The sequence below is a fragment of the Tamandua tetradactyla genome, chromosome 2 (genome assembly GCF_023851605.1).
Source record: "Tamandua tetradactyla isolate mTamTet1 chromosome 2, mTamTet1.pri, whole genome shotgun sequence".
NCBI lineage: Eukaryota > Metazoa > Chordata > Mammalia > Pilosa > Myrmecophagidae > Tamandua > Tamandua tetradactyla.
In genome coordinates, this window is record NC_135328.1 from 198,201,441 (window position 1) to 198,227,501 (window position 26,061).

Genomic DNA, 26,061 nt, shown 5'->3' on the forward strand with positions numbered 1-26,061 from the left:
CCAGCCAGCCGTTCCAGGATGGGGTACGCTGTCTTTTTTATCTCTGTTGTGGCTTTGGGCGCTTTCTGTATCGTTTCTACTCCCCTAGTAGGTGTCCTGGAGAAGAAACTAAGATCCGCGCGTCTTACTAAGCCGCCATCTTCCAGGAAGTCCCCTATACTCTATATTTTAAAGATAGTTTTTTTTCACCTTTGTTTAATTCTTGTGACATATTACCCAAGAATAGTTATTCAGTTTAGGCCATGGCCAGTTTTATGAGTTTTTTTGTACTGTATCTAGAGAACAATCTTAAGAGACATATGATTTTACAGCTGTGTCCAAATGTGCCTTGTCTCCAATGGCTGATATAACTTCTAGGTTTTGTTTAGATTTATTTTGGTAATTTAATAGGTTTGAAATGGTATCTTAAAAATATTAAAATTTTTATTTCTTAAATTTGTAGTGAGACAGGACCTTTTTCAAGTGCCAATTTGATCTTTGTGGTTACTTAAGCTGCCTGTTTGTATCTTTTGACAGTTGTAGATGTTAGTCATTGCTTGGTACACAGTAGATCGGTAAATGTTAAATTGGTTAGATTTATATCATAGGCATTAAACTTTATCTATGATAATTTCAGATATTGCCTCTATTTTTTATATCCTTTTTATCTTAGATTTCTTGTTCTTCATTGCATGGAAGTTTTTTTTGTTTGGTTGGTTTTTCATAATTGTATCTGTTGCATTGCTGCATATGCATATCAAAGTTGATAAATTTCTCTTTTTTTTCAGTAGGTAACAAAAATATACTATTCTATTATGTCCAGAATTATTTGAATGCTTAACTCTTCATATATATACAATTAATCATAGTGTAAGCTGTGAATATGTTTTTCTCCACATTGAAACTCAGTTTTTTCTGACACTGTTTTTTAAACACTCATTTTTTTTCTCCATTTATTTCATGTCTTAGATACTTCTTAAATGTAATTATTGTTTTTGGCATTTCTAGTCTCTTTAAGTGAAATATTTTCACTTCAGCCTGCAATAGTATTGCCATTATTCTCAAGCAAATCGTTTAAATCTCTGAGTCCCAGTTGCCTGTTCTGTAATATGAGAATGATAAATGTTATTTCTCTTGTCCTTCCCACTGTAATTGGTTTTAAAGATGTACAGGGCAGGTCTTCTTTAATTGCCTCCATTACTCTCCTCTTTACAAAATAGTCATTGTTATTTTTGCTTTATTTTCAATAAGAAATTTGTACTTGTTGGAATAAACCTTTGATTACTTCTTATTTGAAACCTAATATATATATTTTTTAGATTATGAAGTCCAAATTACTATTTAGTATCATCCCCACCAACACTTAATGCAATGCAAATGGTACTGTTCTGCAAGAATCCACAAAAATAGTTTTTATATTTCGAAGCTATCTTTTCTGACTTTGCCTTATAAAGCCTCATATTTTATTAATTATTTTGAACAGGTTTTATGTTAGGCTTTATGTTTCATTCTTTGAGTGTTGAGATACTTGTTAATTAATTCATTGGTAAATTCCCTTTAGAATAGACAAGTTATTGATGGATAACAATACCTGATGCTGTCATTTCAGAGCCATCAAAAAGGGCATCTTGCTGTTTATTTTCATTTTTCAGGGTTTACACATAATTATGTATTTCTTTTTCAAAATTACTTTTTTTTTGTATGCTGCATGACAGGGTCACATTTCATTATTTTTCCATGTGAGTATCTTGTTATTGCAGCACCATTTTGTTGAATTTTTGTTTGTTTGGGTTTTGTTTGTTTTTGCTTATTTGTGTTTTGGGAAGTGCACGGACCAGGAATCAAACCCAGATCTCCCACATAGCAGGCGAGAATTCTTACCACTGAACTACCCTTGCACCCCTCAAAATTGCTTTTAAGTCCTGATGTAATCCACATTTTAGTAATGATATACCACTTTTTTGATATTCATCTCCAGATTACTATTGTTTATAATTATTATAAACAATATTTTTAATTTTTGGAAGGTTGCTGTTAAAATCTTAAGTAATTAAAATCAAGAAATGATATACCACTTTTTTCATGTTCATCTTCAGGTTCCTATTGTTTATACTTATTATTGCTGTGATATTTTTGATTTGGGGAAGGATGCTTTTAATTTCCCCCAGGGAGACTTCTTTATCCTTTTCAGTTATGTGCTCTAAAAATTTATTTAAGGCTTTGGAAGGATAGTATATAGACCTCTAAAATACAGTGTAGTGGATGATCACATTTTTGGATTATCTGTTTCCTATGTAGGACTGTATTAAAGATATTAGGTTAACCCCTGAATATCTCTGTGAACACTTAGCCACTGGCAAGTTCCCTTGCCAGTTCAGGCTGTTTTTCTCTATTTAAAACCTTCTTTTGAAGTTATAATTATGAGTGATATGTACTTTGTTTTTGTTGAACAATCTGACTTTTACCCTATGCCTTTAAAAATGCATATTTATTTATGTTTATATGTGTATATACGTGTGTGTGTGTATGGACCCTTCTTATACTTAAGAACCATAATAATACACTGACGTAAAACCTAAGTTCAAGCTTGTGGCTATTTATAATTAAGGGGTAAATAGTATGTTGAATTTGGTGTAAACCAGATTATGAGGCAGGAATCTAATTAGAATTCTGAAATAATATATTTGCCAACAGTTATTTCCCTTCTAATTTCTAAGGATTAAAAATAAAAATTGTGGCTGCCATATTACAAAAGTATTGTTTTATTTTTGAGCAAGTGAAATCATAATAGCAATAAAATTTTAGCAAATGCTAAAACTGTTAGCATTTGCAGGTAGGGAAATGTAAAGTCTTAGGCAATGCTATTTTTGTTCTCAATTGTAAATTTTCCCAGATTTCTATCTATAAAGGCAAATAGATACTAAATCTCTGAAAAAGGTAGTAAGACGATTTGTGTTTAAAAATCAGTAATAAGAATTGAAACTAGAAAATTAGTACATAAATGCCCAAAAAGTACTTAAAACAAGACTGACTAGAGTATGTTTTGTAATTTCATTGGGTATTTAGCTATATTTTAATTATATTTGTTGTAATTACGTTAAGAATCTACTTTCAGTGTCATAACTTATTTGATATTTTTAAATATAAATCTCAACAAATATAGAAAAATGTCAGTAGCAATAATGGTAAAAAAAATCACTAGATTTAGTGATTTAGATTAAACTCTATAGTTAATACATGGAAATGAGAATACTAACATTTGTTTGGTGATTCTGTACTTCTTTATCATTAAGTACTGAAGCGCTGTGTTTATGTTATAGAACAGTTTCATCTGGTTGCTAGTAAATGCTGCTTTTGATTGTGTAGCATGTGCCACTTGCAGAAAATTGTGTGAACTCTTAATAAAAGTTTTAACAAATTGATAAATGCTAGGAAGTTTGAACAAATAGTTGTGTTCTTATATTTACTATATTGTTATATTTCAGGCCTTACAGATTGCAAATTATGGAAGAAAGGAGACTATTGATGGAAAATGTTATCTAAGATGCATGTTGTGATGGAATTACTTAATTTATCAAAATTATGAATACATTTGTACATAAATGTACCAGAATGAACATCTCCAAGCTTCCCACAATCACATTTTGCCAGTAGAATCCCAGAAGATTCTGTAATAAATCATATTCTTTCTTTGTTGGCTGCTATTTTGTTTTGAAGAGATCAGAATTAGTGCTTGCCATTGACCAATTACTTCAGTATATCAAGACTGATTCTTTAAAAGTCCTTTTCTCTAAGTATAGAAACTATTTATATGTGTTTATTCTCCTAAACTGAAAAAATAAAGGTAATTTTTGAGATGGAAAAACATAGGGTGCTTTATTTTTTTAAATTTATTTATTAATTAAAAATAAACAAAATAAAACAACATACATAATCAGTAATTCACAATATCATCACTTAGTTGCATATTCATCATTTCTTAGAACATTCGCATTAATTCAGAAAAAGAAATAAAAAGACAATAGAAAAAGAAATAAAATGAACACAGGAAAGAAAAAAAAACACCATTATACCTACCATACCCCTTACCCCTCACTTTCATTGATCACTAGCATTTAAACTAAATTTATTTTAGCATTTGTTCCCTCTATTATTTATTTTTATTCCATAGGTTCTACTCCTTTGTTGACAAGGTTGATAAAAGGAACATCAGACACAAGGTTTTCACAATCATACAGTCACATTGTGACAGCTGTATCATTATTCAGTCATCATCAAGAAACATGGCTACTGGAACACAGCTCTACATTTTCAGGCAGTTCCCTCCAACCTCTCCAGTACATCTTGAATAACAAGATGATATCTACTTGATGCATAAGAAGAATAACCTCCAGGATAACCTCTGGACTCTGTTTGGAATCTCTCAGCCATTGACACTTTGTCTCATTTCCCTCTTCCCCCTTTTGTTCGAGAAGGTTTTCTCAATCCCTTGATGCTAAATCTCAGCTCATTCTAGGGTTTTTCTCAATCCCTTGATGCTGAGTCTCAGCTCATTCCAAGATCTCTGTCCCACGTTGCCAGGAAGGTCCACACCCCTGGGAGTCATGTCCCTCTTTTATAGGATTTCAGAAACTAATCAAGACCTACCCAAATGGGTGGAGACATGTCGTCACCTAATCCAGTTTAACAGCCACTCTCAATTATATCACATCTCCAGGGAGATGATCTAATCACAGTTTCAAACATGCAGTATTGAATAGGGATTAGAAGAAACGGCTGCCTTTACAAAATGAGATTAAGATTAAAACATGGCTTTTCTAGGGGACATACATCCTTTCAAACCAGCACAAGTGCTTTGAGAATTTATTTCCCTGCTACCTAGAGTAGTATTTCTTTTTAAAACCCATGACTCCTTTTGATCAATGTTAAAATCTTATGTTCTCCTTTAATATTCAGATTTTCAAAATAAATTTGTTCTAAGCGCTTATACTGTTAGATGTTCTTTTTTTTACAATTCTGACCCTTTTGCCCAAAGGTGGAATTACATCCCCATTGAGAGAATATCCTCTCCTTTTCCCTTGCTGATAATCTACTAATTAGAGATTATAATTAAACTACCGTTTTGGTCCTTGGTTAAGTAAAGCATGGAATATTTTCACTTTTTGCTTAGATGAGAGCTGTCACACAAATTCAACAAAGAAGACATTAAAAACAGCCTAATAGTTTTGCCCTGAGAAAATTCTTATGGATTTAAGCCATATGTATACATTATGTGCACTTAGATAGTATTAAAATTCAGTAGAGCAAAGAGAAGACATTTTGATTTCTTATTTCTTTGTTAATAAAGTATTTCATCTTTCACAGTTGTGAATCAGTTTCACGTCACATTTATTATGCTCTTTTGAGTAGAGCAAAACAAGTTTGGGGAGATAACTCATTTTAGCTTTAGTTATTGCATTCTAATTCTGCAGCAGTAGTTATCTGTGTCATGTAATGAGCACTTAGCTTTTGAGGTTCTCTGTATGAGCTACACGTGAGTGAACTGAGCCACAAGTGATTGTGACATCTAACTTTTTTTTTTTTTTAGTCTGGATCAGGACAGGGAGCAAAGCTGTTTTAGAGCTGAGCAGTTTTACATCTCGTTGACTCCCTTACACTGTGTTTTCTCTCCTTTTTCCATTTTGGAGTTTGGCTCTCAAATAAAGTGTGTTGTGTTGCACCAAGAAAGAGCAGTTGTAGTAGGTTTATTGGCACAACTGAAGTTCTTTGTTTTTCTTTTCATGTTATTTACCTATTTTTATTACTTCTGCAATGAGATTCCTTCCTTGCTTTGCTTTACATTTATGTTGGTTTCTATGGTTGTTAGAAGAAATGAAAGCAGGTATCACTTCAGTTAAAAGCATAAGCAATGATTTCTGTTTGGGAGAAGTGCTAGTCTTATTTTTGTTAACTAGAAATTAAATATATCATTCTAAAAATAAATTTTGTTTTTTAGTATCTGTCGGCTTGTCTCTTGCCAGTAGGGCACAGTAAGGTGGTCTTTTTGGTAAATATAGGGCTTAGAATCCTATATTTCTTTTTTCTTTTTTAGTTTGGAAATCAGGACAGGAAGAACGGGGTCTGTGAAGGTAAAGATTTTGCTTAAGTAATTAACTAGGTAGTAGATTTTTGGAGCTCATTATTTCAGAATTAATTTGAGTCCTAGCTGTACGTGATTATTTCTTCTAATTCTGAAATTCAGGATATCGCTTTACTTATATGTTTTCATTGTTAAAATAGATCAAGAAGAAATAGTATTCCTTTAAATTAATTACATATATAAGAATAATTGACTGTGAAAGTATTTAATTGATATTCTGTCTTGTCCTGCTTTAAATGACTTTGTGCTAACAATTATGTAAATGTTCCACATTAAAGCAGGTTAGATGTTATCATAATTTACTGCATGCTAGGAACAGTCTATCAATTTTCGTGTAGTTCTAATCCTAAAAAAAATTGTGTTAGTTATCTGCACATACCTGTAATGGTAAAATGTTAAATGCGTTAGGCACTATAGTAACCATGTTTTAAGTACAACAGAAGTGGCTCCACATGTTGGCTTTGCAAGTCACCTGTCTTGACTTAGGGCAGCATTTCAATTTTGAAAAGCCACGTGCAAATTTGAGACTTGGAGATTGAACTGATGTAGAAAGCTTGAGGTACTAAAATATTTTTAAAAGTATTCTCTGATGGCATCAATGATAATGCTTTGAGAATATATAAAGCTTTGAAACCCTCCTCCCCTTTTTTTTAACAGACTGTGAAGACTGCTGAGAGAGACTTGCAATCCACTCACATAAGCATAATAAAAAAATATTGGTCCTCATGGAAGAAGAGCAAGATCTATCAGAGCAACCAGTAAGTACTTCCTTAAATAATTTAAAGTTGACTGTAAAAAAATCAACCTTAAGAGATTTTAAGCATTATTTAGTTATACTTAATAGTTGCAAAATTAGAAATAAAACAAGACTACTGAATACTTCTAAGAAAACAGTAATTTGCTAACAGTGATAAATCAAGGAATCTTTTAAGAAAATTTAGTGTCACAAAGTGAACATTATATTTGGAAATGTCATAAAAAATCAATGGGTAGTCTTACAATTTTTAGGAAATAAAAGAGGGCATCTATTTACCATTATCATCCAAACGGTATATCAGTATTTCTGTCAGAAAATTTAGCTTTATTTTTATCTAAATTTCCCTTATTGGCTTAATATTTTAAAAAGTAGTGTTAGTTGCGGAAAGTATAATTTGACCACTAGCTACTTTTTAAAAACCCTGGAGACTAGATTGAATTCGTAATTTCTTGAAATAAAATCATTTTAAATGTCCCCAAGTGATATGGGTTTAATGCCTTGCCATGACATTTTTGCTTTTTGATTCATTTAAGAAAGAAAAGTGGTCTAAGAAAGGAAAGAATTTAAGCTGTCTTTTATGTTAAGGGCTTTTTCCTTTTGTCTCAAGTTTCTTTTTCAGAAGTTAGGTAAATATTGATTCAAATTGCTATCCTGAGTGGTCCTCTTGCAGTTCATATTAAAAGAGAATATAAAGTGACACACATTTGCCTTTTTATGAGACTCTTAACTCCCCAAAATTTTTGAATTTTGAAAGCAGGTAATAGTATATGTGTTTCATATTCTAGGTGTATTCTTACATCACAAAAGGATGTGGATACCAGCCGCCATTTAAATAATGAAATCTTTAAAATGTATTTTTTAAAGTTTAAAAATTTTAATATTTTTAATATTTTTCTTTATACTGAGAAATGAATACTGATGATTACTTTGCCGTTATTCTTTTAGCCCTTTCAGTTGAGATAAGTAGGACCAGGAAGACATAAGCAACTGATAAGATAAGACTTTTCGAAACACTTGAAATGCCAATCCCCGTCACTGTGGGACATTGATAATCAGGTAAATGGTAGGGTTAAAATCCCCTCAGCAATATATATGGGATAAACACTATAGGAACAAATAACTAGTATATAGACATAAAAGTGCCAAAGAAAGTTCTGTCGTTGAGATTTTAATGTAGCTAGACAAAGATTTAGTCATATTTTCGAAAGATTTATCAGGTGTTGAAATACATTGAAATGGGTATTGTTAGTTGCTCCTTACCTATTTAAGGTCATGAAAATTGTGAGGCCAACCTGCTGGCAAGTCATCTTTTCTGCTCTGACCTGCTTCATTTCCTTGTGGGCAACATGATGTGCAAAATCTAGTGTTACTTCAGAAGAAGGTGAGAAATTGAAGCACTTTAAAAACGAATTGTCTACTGACTATAAATGTGATTGTCATGGGCATCATTTCCCTATTGTTTAAAATAGAATATGAAGAGTAGCTGTGAGACTTTGAGGAGAAAAATAGCTTTTCTCAGGCTGTAATAAAGATCTAAAATTGAGTGGAAACAATGGTCCTGTCCCAAGTTGATGATGATAAATACCCTACCATTTACTTGAGAGATGTTACTGACAGGTATTCATTGTCTCTTTTACTCATTTTTTAATTTGTTACTTGTTTGTTTACTCCTTGCTTGCTCTATTATGTTCAGGCCATTGTACATAATGTAATACAAATCCACTCTCAAATTTTTCAGTTTTTCTTTTTTGCCAGTCAGTTCTTACTCAATCCTGTGCAATCAGAAATGGTTTTCTCTGTGGTCACGAGATCCTTCTAAATCACTAGTGACTTTGTTCCATAGTCTTCATCTTTCTCAACTACTCTGAAAAAGCTCATATTATTGTCCAAACTGGAACTCTTTTTTTTTTTTTCCAGAATAATTTTTTAATGGAAAGAAACCCTACAAAACAGCAATAAAGGTTTTATAGCTCTTCAAAAATAATATAAACACTAATTACATTTAACAAGATTCATGATATAATTTTTTTTTTACTTGAGTAGCCTAATTTTATTGCATCTCACCCTCCACCTTTGCTCCCTGTTCCTTTCCTTTCTCTCCTCATCCTGTCTTTCCTATTGCCAAATCGAAAGCCTGTTCCTACTTTCTCCTCTACTCTCTTTTCTTTTTTTTTATTTATTAATTTAAAAAAAATTAACACAACATTTAGAAATCATTCCATTCTACATGTGCAATCAGTAATTCTTAATATCATCACATAGATGTATGATCATCATTTCTTAGTATATTTGCATCGATTTAGAAAAAGAAATAGCAAGACAACAGAAAAAGAAATAAAATGATATAGAGAAAAAAATAAAAAATACAAAAAATATATATTAAAAAAGAACAAACAAACAAACAAAAAAAAACTATAGCTCAGATGCAGCTTTATTCAGTGTTTTAACATAATTACATTGCAATTAGGTAGTATTGTGCTGTCCATTTTTGAGTTTTTGTATCTAGTCCTCAAACTGGAACTCTTTTGAAGAGTAAAAGGGGATGCTAACCAGACTCAGTTATGCTAAATAACCAGACTCACTTATGGGATAAACCTTATAAACATGATTGCCGAACCAATGTTGATCATCTCTGAAAAATCACAGAGGAATGGTGAGGTGCTTGAAGTGAAATATAAATGAATGTTGCACTGAGTTTTTTCCCTCAAAAGTTGGGCCAATAGAAATTAGGTGCTGGAAACTAGTACTAGTCTGATGCTGATCAACCACAGATTCTGGAAGCAGACTATTGAGCCAGCCTTTATGAACACTTAGGAAAGGATATGACAGTCACTGAACTATTACATATTTTCTCTAAGAATGCTCAACATTTTTATTGGTAGCTTAAAGATTTAGGATGTAAATGGATCAAGCTTCTATATGACAGAAAGCTGGAAAGAATAGCTAATATTTAAGTATTAAGGGGTAGTAACGAGTTAATGTTACTTTCTCAGTGACTCAAAGCATGTGAGTTGTAGTGGAATTGCAGCTTAATCCTGTGCTGTGTTTTATACTTTACTCTTCAAGTAAAGCCATACAACCATCAGTCTGAGAGTGAACTCCACCCACTCCCCATCTATAGAGGAGTCTCTTGCATTTTTGTGATGGTTTTCATGGTATTATAGCAAAGATACTTAGAATTCACTAATTTTTTTTTTTTATGGGCAGATTGAGTTTACTCCAAAAAAGGGGCCTGGGTACCTCATATTGTATTTTCTTTGCTTGTAATGTTGAGTCATAATTTAAAAGTGCTAGTTTTATTATGTCTTGCTTGGATAAAGGATTAAAAACAGCAGCAGCAACACAAAAACTTACGTATATGCAATTTTATTCTTTTATTTAAGTCATTAAATTTTCAGTAAGTTGAATGTGTGAGACTAAAGCAAAAAATGTTTATTTGGTACAAAATTTTTATTTTGACTAGTGCATTTCCTAATATAACTTATGTAGATAGTTGGTTGAACAACATAAGTACATGGACCCTTGGGTAGGACATGAGATTTTGTTGGTTTGTCCAGAGTGATGCCCAATGAATCCCAGAGTGATATGATCAGTGAGTGGAAAAGTATTTGCAAAGTCCCCTTTGGGGAATGGTGAGAACGGGGAAAACTTCAACTCCCCAAGTTGAATTCTTGATATTCTCACAAGCAGCGTGGATAACCAAAGCTATAGGCAGAGCCCCCAGCCTTGGGGCTTAACCCCACAAAGGATAGATCAAGCCTACTTAAAATTAGGCCTAAGAGTCACCCCCAAGAGAACCTCTTTTGTTGCTCAATGTGGCCTCTCGCTCCAGCCAACACAACAAGCACACTCACCTCCCTCCCCCTGTCTATGTGGGACGTGACTCCCAGGGTTGTGGACCTTCCTAGCAACGTGGGACAGAAATCCTAGAATGAGCTGAGACTCAGCATCAAGTGATTGAGAAAACCCTCTTGACCAAAAGGAGGAAGAGTGAAATGAGACAAAGTGTCAGTGGCTGAGAGATTCCAAACAGAGTCGTGAGGTTGTCCTGGAAGTTATTCTTACACATTAAGTAGATATTACCTTATTATCCAAGAGGAAATGGAAAGGCTGGAGGGAACTGCCTGAAAATGTAGAGCTGTGTTCCAGTAGCCATGTTTCTTGAGGATGATTGAATAATGATATAGCTGTCACAATGTGACTGTGTGATTGTGAAAACCTTGTGTCTGATGTTCCTTTTATCTACCTTGTCAACAGATGAGTAGAACATATGGAATAAAAATAAATAATAAGGGGAACAAATGTTAAAATAAATTTAGTTTGAAATGCTAGTGATCAATGAAAGGGAGGGGTAAGGGGTATGGTATGTATAATTTTTTTTTTCTGTTTTTGTTTTATTTTTCTGTTGTCTTTTTATTTCTTTTTCTGAATTGATGCAAATGTTCTAAGAAATGATCATGATGATGAATATGCAACTATGTGATAATATTGTAAATTACTGATTATATATGTAGAATGGAATGATCACATATTAAGAATGTTTGTGTTTCTTTCCTTTAATTTTTTTAATTTAAAAATTAATTTAAAAAATTAAAATATATATATATACACCTAAAAAATTTTTCAGTAAGTTGAAATATATATGAATAGATATATTTTTGCTTTATATATGTATTTCTGTCTCATGGACCCAGATCTAGCAATTTTTTATTTACTAATTTCTGAAATTAGTGCAGAACTAAAAAATTATTTACAATAATTAAGTGACCCTTGGATGGCTGTGTCATGGGACCAGCACAGTCCAACTGTGATCCTTACTTTCTTTCATTTATTTTGAGAATAATCAAGTTTTTTAGGCCATCCTTTCTCACTGATTAATGCAACAGCCTCTTCACATTTTCTTACATATAATTTTGTCTCCCTCCTTTTCATTTTCCATCTATACTTTATCAGCATGATGTTTGTAAAGTTCAGAGTGGGTCATGTTGTCTTGCTAATACACTAACAAGTGTATTATCCTTAGATAAAATTGGACTCCTTAATTCTGGTTTACAAGGACCTTCATAATTTGGCTTCTGTTTACAGTACAGTCTAATTTTCCGTCCCTCATCTTAGACTCATTACTCTAGTGACTGAATTTTTAGGAGGCTGAGTTGCATGTTCTTTCTCACCTGTGAAATCTTTTGTGCATGCTCTTCCCTGCACACAGAGCACTCTCCTTTCTCCCCTTCTCTTCCTCAATTTAAGTTCTCCCTCTTTGCCTAACTCATTTATCCATTGTTTCAATTAAATCAATAATTCTCAGTTAAATTGAAAACATAAAATATTTTTAGAGTGTTTACTGGTGGGGGTATATTGTCAACATGTAGAGAGTCAAAAACAAAAAAATCTTTAGAACCACAATCTTACACAATACTTCCTCCTGGAATTTTTTCCTGACTTAATAGCCTATTTCCCTACCTCTTCCTATCCTCTCCGCTCAACAATTTAAAAAGTCTGGGTTTGATGTGCTTTCTGTTTGTTCTTATACTTCTATCAGAATACTTACATCACTGTTTTATAAATTATCTATTTACTATCTTACTTTTAAACTGGACTGTAAGTTCTTTGAGGTTAAAGACTGTGTTTTATTTTTATCATTGTGTTCCCTATCAAGAGGGCATTCATTCAACACTTGGTTGAATGAATGACAGAATGAATACAAACCAGAATTCCCATTATAGGCATTTTAAAAAGGAGAATCTGTGGTTGTATAATTAAATTATTAGTTGGGATAGTGCTACTAGCTGCTACTGTAAATAATCCTAGTGTGTCTCAGTGGATTAACATAAAAATATTAATTTTTCTCACATGAGTCTCATATGGATTGATAACTTCTCTGAGCCACTCCTCCATAAGGGCTGCTTCCATTTGTGATGCCCTCATTTCCTTCTCTTGGTGTCACAGAAGGGGAAGAAAAGGTTGAAGGATTATTTGGGATGTTTTTAAGGGCTAGTTCTAGAAGTAGCTTTTGTCACTTGTGCATCCTATCCATTGACCAGATTTCAATCTCATAGCTCCAGCCTGACAGCACAGATGTAGTCATCCTGTGTGCCCAGGAAAAGGGACCAGCACACTTTATGATTGAATCTACCCTATTATTCCTTTGGTTCATCTGTTTCATTTTCTTGAACATTTTATGATTGAATGTACCTTAGTATTCCTTTGGTTCATCTGTTTCAGTTTTCATATGTAAAGAATAGTATGCAACTCTCCTTCACCCGTATGCCCTTTTTTTCCAGGGAGACAACCTTCATTTTTATCCAGATCAAATACAGGATCTTAGATGCCTTAGTTTCTACCAGGTCCAAATAAGACTTCTCTTGGTCCAGTAACCTAGGAACTTAAAGTATAGATTTTTTACCCCCATCAAAGGCCACGCCCAAAATGTAATGGTGAATTTATCTCTTGCCACAGGTATTTATCTTCCTAGAAACTTGGTGTATTAGTTAGGGCTCTCTAGAGAAACAGAATCAACAGAGAACACTCGCAAATATAAAATATATAAAAGTGTCTCACGTGACCGCGGGAATGCAGAGTCCAAAATCCGCAGGGCAGGCTGTGAAGCCAACGACTCTGATGGAGGGTCTGGACGAACTCCACAGAAGAGTCTCACCAGCCAAAGCAGGAATAGAACCTGTCTCTTCTGAATCCTCCTTCCCATGATTACATTAAGCATCACTCATTGCAGAAGACACTCCCCTTTGGCTGATTACAAATGGAATCAACTGTGGATGCAGCTGATGTGATCATGATCTAATTCTCTGAAATATCCTCATTGCAACCGACAGGCCAGCACTTGCCAAACCAGACAAACGGGTACCACAACTTGGCCAAGTTGACATACGAAGCTGACCATGACACTTGGAATGGTTGCTCTCACTCTCTTAGTACTAATTTCCTCTTATTAAGTCCATGAAGTCAAATTAGTAGTTAGAGGGCTGTTGGTAAGCATGATCAAAGAAACTGGTATTAAATATATTTGTGTGTGAAATTCCATCCAGATTAGGATCAAGCCCTTTCCCCTCTAGTCTATAGAGTATGACTTTCTAGTAAGTGGAATGGTATACATCTTTTTTCTTGACTGTTGCTGGGTAAATTCTGATATAAACATCTTCCTTTTTATAGTCTCCATGTAGAGTTCTACCCTTCTGTTGAATTTATTATTTCCAGATTCTAGTTTATCACTAGTGCAACATAGCCTCTTGTTATATACTTAAGGACCACTTTAATTATATATTTGTAAATGATCTGAGTGATTCTGAGATGACATTTGATATGGGTGATACAATTCTCTCATCTAGAGAGTGATATTTCTTAAGCTTGTCTTAAAATTTGGGGTATTCAATTTTGTTATTGCTATCTGTGATGATAACTAAAATTTAGCAGTTGTATAGTACTCTGTCCTTCATAAAAAACTCTTTAGGGGTATTTGAGCTATGGCCATTCTTACTTTTTCATGTTGGAAGAGGCTGTCAGGAACATGGGGTAGAGAGATGGAGCTATCTGATGTTCTAGAAAGACTGGGCCCTCTAGGTTTCAGGACCTATCTGGCCCAGGGACCCCTCTAGAGGTTGTAAGTTTCTGGAAAGCTATCCTTATACATGGAACCTTTGTAGAATCTTGCATATTGTCTTAGGTGCTCTTTAGGATTGGCTGAAATGGTTTTGTTTAGGGTTTGTATTTGCCTATTTTTTAAGTGAGTTACTTGTGTTGTTTTGTTTTTTTTTTTTTGCATGGGCAAGCACAGGGACTCAAACCTGGGTCTCTGGCATGGCCACCAGAATTCTGCCCCTGAGCCACTGTTACACTGCCTTGTATTTTTATTTTTGAGGTATAAATGTTTTTTATATATCCTACATTAATGATTTGTAATAATTTTCTCCCAAGCTGTGGGTTGTCTTTTCTTGTTCTTGATCATTGCTAACACTAAAATGTCACAGTGGTTAATTAAATAAATTTAAGCAAAACAAATGAAATTATTGGTTACTCTCTAATTTGTTAGTTAATATTAGCTATTTGCATAGCTAGATGATTTTAAAAACAGATCACTACACTGGTATCTGTACATTTATTTTTCCAGGTGAAAAAGGCCAAGATGCAGGAATCAGGGGAGCAAACTTTAAGGTATGTAAAGTTGAATTTCTTTTTAATGATCTTGTTAAAAATTTGTTCACATGCTCATTAGTATGTGGGCATGATTTGGATTGCCTACACTCTATTTTTGGTTCTTACCATCAGCCTTTACATTTTTAAATTATTTTGTTTAAGAGGAAAATACTCCTCCAATAATCACCACATATGTACTGATTATTGACAAGATTTCTGTTGGATGTGAATGAGGTATTAATGAAGCTCATTTTAATGAAGTTTGGGTGGGTTTTCTGTCATTGTATTTTAGAGCAACATTTTTTTCATGGTACACGTTGTTTAAAAACAGATGTATAATGAAAGTATATCATTTCTCAAAGATGGTTTTAAATATTTAACAAAGTACTAGAGTTAATTCAGTGTACTTGGTGCTGTAGCTTCTATTTAATATCTAGATTCTCAGTTTAATATGTTGAATGTGTAGAGGATTTTGCTCTAACATAAAATTCCAGGGTCATAGGATTTGAGGAACTGGCTCAGTACATGCCACACTGTGCAAATATCACCACCTTCTAAGATATGGGATCTAGAAATAGTCTTTCAGCAATGGGTGAAAGTGACTTATCCAGGCACACATAAAAGACAAACATTTACTATAGTCAGAAATGTAGAAACTGAAGTCAGTTTTATGCCCTTCCCGTTTAAGTAGGTATGAAATGGGACCCAGAAATCTGTATTTTTAACAAGCACTCAGGTAATTATAATGAATAGCCAGTTTGGGAAACACTCCTCTAACTACTTGGTATGATTTTTTTACTCTTACCCTTCAATTTCCTTAGTCACATCTTGTTTAATAAATTAAGTACTATTCAGAAAAATATAGGCATTTAATTAAATAGAGAAAAATAAATTTCATCTTGGAATTTAGCTTTAAAAATTAATTACAACTGAGAAAAATTTATTGGAAAATTGTTTGAATATTGTTTCTAATTATACCAGAAGAAAACTTTATTAATATTATACTTGAATATCAAGTGTCAAGCATCAAGTTTCAGAAATGTTACGAGAGCTTTAAAAATTTTGGCGCAATGAATTTTAAAAATTTCGTTGTGTAAAAACTGCTCTTACCTTTAATTAGTCAGTCTTATCTAAATATATGGAGTCTTTGATGCACAGTGTTCACTTTTCCCAAGAGTGTAGAAGAGGTGCCATCCACTCGTGTCCCTGGCCTCATTCTTGCTCCAGATTCTTTCAAGCCTGCACATCTGTTGTTTCTGATGCTCTTCGAGGTTAGAAAAGAAAGAAAATAGGAACTTGCTCAGAATCATTGTGAAACAGGAGAAGGAAGGGAAAGCTCAACATGGAAAAATTCAACAATGAAGTTAAATAAAACCTGAAAAGGAAGGAAAGATTGAAAACGAAGAACAGCAACAGGAACAGAGAAAGAAAGAAGTAGCTTGTACTCTTGAAAGCAAGGAAATGTTAGAAAATGAGGAAAAGACAGAAATTAGGAAAAAGAAGATAAAGAAATGCTAGAGGACAAGGAAAATCCAGAGAAGGAAGAAAAGTCAGAGAATACTGGAAAACCAAAAGAAGAAAATCCAGAGAGCAAAACAAGGGCAGCAGGAAAGTGCGCAGCTGGGGATGATGTACCCAGAAAGCAAAAAGAAAAACCAACAAAGGATTTGCTGAGTATCTCAAGGAATATAAGGAGGTCATACATGATATGTATTTGAGCAATGAGGAGATAAGAGAATTTGATGAGATGGCCAGGGTGGAGGATGAGGTGGAAAAAAAAAAAAAAGGTGTAACAGAAATTATAAAGGGATTATGTGGATGCAAAAAAAGCTTACAGAACCCTTTCCACCCAAGGGAGCGCAGGGGTTGCTGTAGGTCCAAACAAAGGTGCTTTGAAGACATTCCTTATGTGTTGTGTCTTTGGGCTTCACTTATGTTTTGACAGATTAGAACATTGCCAATTCTGCTTTCTTTTTCCTTGCATTTCCCAGTCAGGCATTTGGTAGGCTCTGTGCTTTAACCTTATGCTGATACTTTGCCTTTAGGTATCCTTCCCATCAACAATAACCTTTTGATCCAGCTGCAGCAGTCTGTGTTTTAAGTAGGGGAATTTTATCCATTGCCTGGGAAAAAGTGTTTGTGGTGCATTGTTAAATTAAAAAAAAAAAAATTAGCTTGTAGAACTGTTAAAAAGAGGGAGTCTAGAAGAACAAAGCAGATTTCTTTCCAGGAAGCGTGAATATGGGAAGGATACATGTGCTGGGAAGAAGTTATAATAACAGTAAAGCTAATTTTACTTGGTATGTTCTAGTCTTTGCTTTTAGTACTTTTCTTATGTTACCTCATTAATCCTCATAACAACTCTATGAGGTAAATTCTGTTATTATCCCTACTTGACAGATGAAGTAACTGAGGCACAGAGAGGTTCAGCAACTTGCCCAAGGACCTAGAGCTAGTTATTTGCAAAGGGAAATAAGAACTCAAACAGTCTGGCTCAAGAATCTGCACTATTTACCTCTATGTTTTACTAGTAGTTGAAGGAATAATTGGAGAGAGGAAAGATTAAGTAGAAGAAAAAGGAGAACATAGTGTGGAGTGAAAGTTGCGATAATTTTCATTCCAGAATTTCAGTGAGAATCTTCACACCATCCAGGTGTCTAACATAATGACTTAGCTTACATGATTACCTTTTGAAATTTCAGGGGAGAAAAAGTCAAATGAATCATTTCAAGGATTCAGAACTCCTATTTGGAGTGTGTAATTTGAAAAGTCTTCTCAAGTTATTCTGATTTGTAGCAGATTGAGAACCACTGGTCTGAAATCAGGCATCTACCTACTTTCCTATGGTACTATGGAAACAAAATGGCAGAGCAGTGTTTTAAATGCTGCAGAATTTTTCCTTTACCATTTGGTCTTTAGAGAAAATCTAACATGCCTGTGATTTAGCTGGAGTTTCTGAGTGATAGAAAAACTGAAAGGATCTAGGGATACAAGAAAGACCAGGATAATACTGAGACTGCTAGCCTCGCTGTTTCCAAGTAGCTGTTAAAAATCAAGAATGAGGATATCATGAAGAGGACTTCCTTACCTCTTAAGTTGTTTAGCATAGAAGGAAATGGATTTGATCTCATCACTTTCAGTAATGCGGCATATCAGTCAAGGCTAATATATTCATTTTGGTTCTCTCAGTCAAGTAAGCAACGCAGAAGTCAATGACCAGAAACCTGAAACTTCAAGCCTTACTTCAAACCTTACCATGTCAGAAGAAAGTAAGTACCATATTCTGTGCATGATGAAAAGGTGGTCCTATAACCAGGTGATGCTCTTCCTATGTAATTACTTTTACTGATTGCTTTTCCCCACAATATCCAGAAGCCTTTCCTGTCTTTTCTGTCTTCATTGTTATGCTCTCCTATAAACTTTATTGATATCCATGTGAGGAAAAAAACCACATGGGTATCTGCTCCCCCAAGGACCCATACTCAGTGAGTTTATTTTTGTGTTGAAGTTAAGTGCTCTAAAGATAATAGTACCTTACTCAAAATCAGAAAAGTTTTTTAGCCAAACCCTGACTTCTCCTCCAGAGGACTTGATGTTCTTCCACCTTTCTAATAATCAGATAATTCTATCAGGCTATGCAAAAAAGCAAATACCTGGGAGCCCAAAATTGATATTGGGCATAAGGTAGATCCAGCTCAATAATATACTCTCCATTTCCCATTCTCACTCTCTTGAAGAACAGTTATACTCATTCTTTAGACAAAAATTTGTAGTGTTTTGCATTTTCTTGTGGAAACATAGGCTTTGCCAAGCATACCCATTTACTCCCCCAGATTGTCTCCATAGGGCCAATAGTCCTCCCTGAAATTAAATAACTATGCCCTTCCATATTTTATTACATACTTTCAAAGCTTAAATTTGGGTAGGACCTTTAAAAAGTGGGGGAGGTGTGCATTTACTCTTGGGGGAATTTCTTTTCTTGGGGTAATTATTATCCTTAACCTTATATATTTCTGTGTATTTAAAAATGCTTGAATTTTTAAATAAAAAAAATTATATTACTTGAGTTCTGTATATTATTTCCTCAAAAGTGCTTCTATTCCAGTAACTTTCAAACCTTTAATAAATGTAAGAATCACCTAAAATGCTAGTTTGTAATGTAGAATTTTTCAGTCTCCCATTCAGAGATTTATCATTCAGTATATCTGATGTAGATAGGGCATCTGCATTTTCAAGAAGTTAGCTAAATGATGCATGTGGTTCATACTATGGGAAACTGCACTAATTAGTGGAAAGTGAATCTAATTCTTGAATGCCTCACTTATCCCCAAGAAAAAAATGTCTGTTCCTTAAAATCCCATGTACCACATAATTCAGGGCTGGGAAGGAAGTTGGGTCTTCTTGCTCCTTCCAAATCATTTCTTTTTCTTTTTTGTTTCAAAAACTAGTACCTTTGTGGTCTATATCTATACCTTCCCTTCCATGTCCATTTTAGTTCAGACTTAACTAGGAGTTTAGTTATTCTGCTCTCTGAAGACTGGATCCTCTTAGTTTTCTTCTCCCTCCGTACTCTTGCTATCATTCTTGGTGATCTCATCATTCATGTAGTTGACTTATACAACACCTGTAATATCTCTCTTGTCTTCACTTACCTTCTTACTTAGCGTAGATTCCGTGGTCCTTCATAAAAATCATTCCTTTACAAATACTATCAATAATTTTGCCCCTTGTACTCTCCTTGCTAAACCCCACCCCTGGTTTTATCCAACTCTTCGCTTTCTCCTTAAGTGTATACAAATAGCTAGGCATTATTGAATAAAGTTACATTCCTAGCTGACTAGTTACACCTTAGTCACAATAACAGGATCTCAAGTGGGCAATCAATGTGCCTGGATATCCTACTGCTTTTCCCTAATGAGTTTTTCCTTTAAATATTTTACACCATCTCTTCTCCTCTTCAAGTCCCATACTCATTCACCATTCCGTACCCTTAACTGATGACTTGTCAAATAAAAGATGTCAGACAGGAAACTTCCTTATCGTCCCACTACCACCAAATCTTCAAACCTACGTGTGTCTATATCCATGTTTTCTTACTTCCTTCTCATCATAGTGGAAATGGTATTTTTGCTCTTGCCCAAGGGGAAGCCCTTTTATTTGTGTTCCATATCCTGTCCCCTCTCACCTTCTCAAGGACTTTGGACTGTATTATCCTACTACCATTCCTGCATCATCTTCTCCTTTTCGTCTTAATCCTTCCTGATAATAAAGAGACAGCATCTGGTATCTGCTGTCTTAAAAAACACACAAAAATTCTTCTTTTGCTCTACATTTCCCACAAGTTGTAGACCTTCTCTTTGTTTCATGTTATATCAGCACCTCTGGAAAGAATTACTATCGCTCACTTTTTCCCCAAATTTAGCTTCTCTCTCTACCCCCTACGATGAAGTTGCTGTTGTCATGGTCATCAGAGACTTTCTTCTTGCCAATTCTTGTGGACATTTCTCTCCCCTCATATTCTGCATCTCACCATTTTTCCTCCCACCTCTCTCCTGTGAAGGCCCTTCTTCTCCAGTCTGAACTTTGAATATTGGTAGACCTCAGAGCTTAATTCTTAGCCATTATCTTTTTTCCCTGTATCCTCTCATCCATTATCTTACTTTAAATATCATATGCATTGTTAATCCCAGATTTACATTTGCAATCTCACTTTTTCCCTGAATTTCACATTTGTGTATCCAACTACCTATTTGGCATCTCCACTGGAATATATAAAAGGAAAGTTATACCTAAAATATCTGAAAAAGAGCTTTTTGTTCCCTTGGTCCGCATCAAATCTGTTCTTTTCCCAAACTTCCTCATCTTAGGAAGTGATATCATTATCTCTCTAGTTGCTCAGGCTAAAAACCTAGAAATCACCCCATTTTCCCATTTTGCACATTCCCTGTATCCAAATTCATTAGACTATCCTGTCAAGAATATATCTCAAATCCTTTCATTTTGCCTCACCTCCACTGCTTTTACTCTAAACCAGCATATTACTTATTTAATCTCTTTCTTTTAAAATTTATTTTTATTATAAACAACAACCCAACACATCCACATTCTTGACATATGAACATTCTTGACATGGTTAACAATCAGTGGCTCACAGTATCGTCACATAGTTGTGTATTCATCACCATGATCGTTTTTTTTTAACATTTGCATCTCTCCAGAAGAAAGAAGAAAAAAAAACTTCATACATTCCATACCCCTTACCACTCCCTTTCATTGATCACTAGTATTTCAATCTACTCAATTTATTTTAACGTTTGTTCCCCTATTATTTATTTTTTTATCCATTTTTTTACTCATCCGTCCATACTGTAGATGAAAGGAGCATCAGATACAAGGTTTTCACAATCACACAGTTCACATTGCAAAAGCTATATCATTATACAATCATCTTCAAGAAACGTGGCTACTGGAACACAGCTCTACAGTTTCAGGTACTTCCCTCTAGCCATTCTAACATACCTTAAACTAAAAGGGGAATATCAATATAATGCCTAAGAATAACCTCCAGGATAACCTCTTGACTCTGTTTGAAATCTCTCAGCCATTGACACTTTATTTTGTCTCATTTCTCTCCACCCTTTTGGTCGAGAAAATTTTCTCAATCCCTTGATGCTGAGTTACAGATCATTCTAGGATTTCTATCCTACATTGCCAGGGAGGTTTACACCCCTGGGAGCCCTGTCCCACATAGAGAGGGGGAAGTCAGTGAGTGTGCTTGCCATGTTGGCTGAGAGAAAGAGAGAGGGCACATCTGAGCAACAAAGAGGTTCTGTGAGGGTGACTCTTAGGCCTAATTTTAAGCAGGCTTAACCTATCCTTTGCAGGGATAAGTTTCATAGGAACAAACCCCAAAATTGAGGGCTTGGCCTATTGCTTTGGTTGTCCCCACTGCTTGCGAGAATATCAGGAATTCTCTAAATGGGGAAATTGAATGTTCCCCCCTTCTCCCCATTCCCCCAAGGGGACTTGGCAGATACTTCTTTATTCACTGTTCACATCACTCTGGGATTTATTGGGGCATCACACTAATCTGAACAGACCTACTAAATCTCATGCCCTATATTTAATCCTCTTTTGAGCCTCTTGTTGAATAATAGCAGATTATGCCTTGTCTTTTTTTTTTTTTTTTTTGTATGCTGTATGGTGTGGGAGTCACATTTCATTCTTTTTCCTTGTGACTATCCTGTTGTTGCAGCACAATTTGTTGATTTTTTTTTTTTAATTTAAAAAAATTTGGGGGGGTAAGTGCATGGGCTGGGAATCAAACCCAGATCTCTGGCATGGCAGGTAAGAATTCTACCTCTGAACTACCCTTGCACCTGTGCCTTGACTCTTTATATTCCTTCAATGGTTCCCAATACTACAGAGATCAAGTCTTGTTCATTTTCTAGAGAAGTAAAAATTGGCCTGAATCTCCCAGGAATTTTTGTCATTCTGTTGTGAAATTAAATTAAATTAGGCGTGGAGGAGGGTTTGGGTTGTTTTTTTGTTTGTTTGTTTGCATGGGCAGGCACCAAGAAATGAACCCAGGTTTGGAGCTTTTTTAAGTAGAGAAGGACCCACCTTCAGAATTCAGTTGAACTTACCTTTAGTTCTGCATGAGAGATGGTAACTTTAGATTTGAAATCTTCATTTTTGTCAATGTTTATGGATGAATGTGATCTATAATTTTTCAATAACATCAATTCACAGATGTCAGTTTGTCTCACTGATTGTCATGGCATGATTTGGCCCCTCATCTCCTCTTGAGCAGGGTGCACTTTTTGGGTCAGGAACATTTTCACATAACCCACCTAGATGTCAAGTTAGTTGGTTTGCCCCTAGTTCCTCTTCAGAGTAGGGTGAACTTTATAGATGTTGAAGGAAGTTCAAGAGTCTGTGTAAGCACTTTGTGATGTAACTCTGTCTGTAACCTAGACTGAAATAGTGCCTAATGAATAAGATTCTGCTACTTGTCAAACTAGAATCAAATATTTACAAATATTTTAATCACAGTTGAAATAATGAGGGTTAAGCTTTCACAGCAGCTATTCCATATAAAGTCATGGAGGTCAAGAGAACACTAGCTGGGAATATCTCTTTACTTAGTGATTCGTCATAGCATTGCATCATTTCCTCAGGTCTGTTCCCACTTTGCCAAATCTAAACAAACCCTTTATTACAAAGCTAAGAAACAGTAGTATAGAAGCATACTTACATCTGTTCTATTGTTGATTATACACAGCAGTAGCAGCAGCTTTCTAATGATGGGATACTTCTGCCAAGTCTGTCTTCCTGCAGATTATTCATCTGGCCGTTTACTCAAAATAGAGTAAGCATTCAAACTGAATAAATAAGGTGAAGAAGCATAATGTCATTTCCTAGATATGTGATCTTGCTTTTTAAGTTTGCTTTTGAGAACAGCTGATAGTTTAAGAGGTTACTTCATCTACAATTTCAGATCAGATATGGGTAAAGATCAGTTGGTGTGACCTTCAGTTCTTTTCCATGTCCTACACTTTCTACCTTTCTTTTACTGTCTCTAAAAGTTTATAAGGGCGGGCCACGGTGGCTCAGCAGGCACGAATGCTCACCTGCCATGCCAGAGGACCCAGGTTTGATTTCCAGTGCCTGCCCATGTAAAAAATAATAATAATATAAAAAAATAAAAGTTTATAAGCAGTTTATTAGAAGTGTGAGGAATTTTTCTAATACATAGTCTTTTAAATTTCTGGTCTTCAAGATGTATTATTTTAATTTTAGTTTGAAAAACTATACAGTGAGGTATACAGTTTTCCATTTCATTTTTGAAATGTTCTAACTTTTTACTTGGTGATATCTTTCTTTCAGTTATGACATGCACCGATTACATCCCTCGCTCATCCAATGATTATACCTCACAAATGTATTCTGCAAAGTAAGTTGAGTAATTATTTCCAATATATATATATGCTTTTTCTTTTCGGTTCATTACAAAATTTAATTTGATATTTATTTTCACCGTTTGATCTCTCTGTCCCTACTATAACTTTTTGTTCCCCTTTAAATATTAAATCTGTACATCTTTTAAAAAGGCAGGTGGATGCTCACTCTGAGGAGGTGCTGAAAATGCAAAATAGGATTAGTAATTAAAGAATACCACTGATTGACCCCTGATCATTATCTCTTTCTCTACATTGACAAACATATCAATAAAATCTGCTCAAGCTGGCCTCATATTGGGACTTCTCAGCCTAATCTGTATTTAGTTTCTTATTTGAAGGATATCCTCAAAGTAGGGCTGGACTTAACATAAGACAGGTTGAAGTTATTAAGAGACAACATTTTAGATCGTCATGGGGTAAGATCAGCCTTTAACATCAAGCAAATTACTCATCTCCAAGATGGCTTTGTACTGAAAAGTGTATATACAAAGCTACCAGTTGTGCATTTACAGAGAGTGTACCTATTCATACATAGATACATACATATAAGTGTGTTCATTAAAACAGAATATATCTGTCCTTTTATGCAGGATACATAAAGATGTTGGTAACAGGGTTGAGGGTTGCCTCTGGGGCTGGAACAAAAAGGAAATTGCAATTTGTTTCCTATTGTGCCTATTATACCTCTTAAATTTTGTGTTAAAAAATAAACTATTAAACAGTCAACTCAATGATTGCTCCAAATTCTACTCTGGTATTAATACTAGTTGGTGTCCTGGGTCAGTCACTTTCATACGGTTTTCTTCTTCTGTGAAATGACTACCTATTCTCTGAGATCATTGTGAAGGAGTTAGATGCTAAATGTGAAAATACTTTGAGCTGTAAAGTTTAAAAATACTACATGAAAAAGGATTTTATGGTTTTTGACATATCTGGAGCTTAATCCATTTGAGGTCACTATGGTTTTAAATTGTTCCCATTTAACTTAGGTAACAGCTGCAAACTGAACTATTTCCTGGTTTCCAATCTGGGTAAAAAGAATGGAGATTTTCAGATTGGTTCTCTTAGAATTTACTAAGAAGTGAATGCAGTATTTCTTACATATTCCACATTCATTCATTCATTCAAAAAGTATTGCATACCCACTACATTCAAGGCGCTTTATTAACTGTACCTTATGTCTTAACCTAGGCCCTCATTAACACTTATCTGAACCGTTGCACTATGAAGTTTTTTTAACTGGACCTCTATTTCCAGTTTGTCCTCCTTCTAATCAACTCTGCAATGCAATATCAAATTAATTTTCCTGAAGAAACAGCTCTGATCTTGCCAGGCTTTGCTCAGAAATTTTAGTGGCTTCCACTTGTTTCAGAATTGTCTGAACTCTTTTAGCCTGTCATTCAAGGTCTTTGATGTCTTTCTAGCTTTCTCTCACTACTTCCCTTCATATTATCTGTTCCTGGCAGGCTGAAGCCTTGGGAAGATGTTTGAAATTATTAAATTTTCCATAACATTGTTCCTTAAGTAGGTGATAGTAGAATGTGAGAAAGAGAAAAGGGTTCTACCTTTGACCACAGCAAGAGCCATTTTATGTTGTAGGTCAATCTCCCTGTTGCCATTTCTTTTGCTGTTAGCCATTTTCCCTATTTCTTATTACTGAAGTAAATCACACAGGAAGTTTTTGTTTGCTTGAACTTTTCTAGACCTTATGCACATATCCTCTCAGTTCCTGTTTCGGAAACTGCTTACCCTGGGCAGACTCAATACCAGACACTACAGCAGTCTCAACCTTATGCTGTCTACCCTCAGGCAACCCAGGCATACGGACTACCTCCTTTTGGTAAGACATCCTATTTTAGCAGTTTCAAAGAATTTGATTTTTATCATCCAGAGATTTCTTTCCCCCCCCCAAAAAGCAATCATGGCTGACCTCGGGAAGCCAAGAGATGGGTTATTCTTTTATAGACTAACAGTCATAAATCTGATAGAAGTTGGGTATATAACCTTTCAGTAGTCTGTTTGATATTGTAATACGAAATCATAGCTTTTCAGTACTCATTTGTTTATCTACCAAA

At 34.7% G+C, this 26,061-nt stretch overlaps 1 protein-coding gene and 1 pseudogene across 8 annotated transcripts in view; both read left to right on the forward strand.

Moving 5' to 3' along the window:
• The window catches only part of EYA3 (EYA transcriptional coactivator and phosphatase 3), a 135,615-nt gene that overhangs the window by 40,857 nt on the left and 68,697 nt on the right, over positions 1-26,061 (forward strand). For 4 of the 8 annotated variants that reach the window (XR_013171140.1, XR_013171139.1, XM_077150630.1 and 1 more), the window contains exons 2-6: positions 6,776-6,876; positions 14,998-15,041; positions 18,213-18,292; positions 23,913-23,979; positions 25,690-25,826. Coding sequence is in view for 6 of the 8 variants with exons in the window: in XM_077150630.1 (XP_077006745.1) it covers positions 6,844-6,876; positions 14,998-15,041; positions 18,213-18,292; positions 23,913-23,979; positions 25,690-25,826 (361 nt within the window). In the remaining 2 variants the exon portion in view is untranslated. Of the gene's footprint in view, positions 1-6,070; positions 6,108-6,775; positions 6,877-7,820; positions 7,932-14,997; positions 15,042-18,212; positions 18,293-23,912; positions 23,980-25,689; positions 25,827-26,061 lie in introns of all 8 variants that reach the window. The other 4 variants (XM_077150632.1, XM_077150635.1, XM_077150631.1 and 1 more) reach the window with 4 other exon arrangements.
• Positions 16,395-18,206, forward strand: LOC143654936 (transcription elongation factor A protein-like 4; annotated as a pseudogene).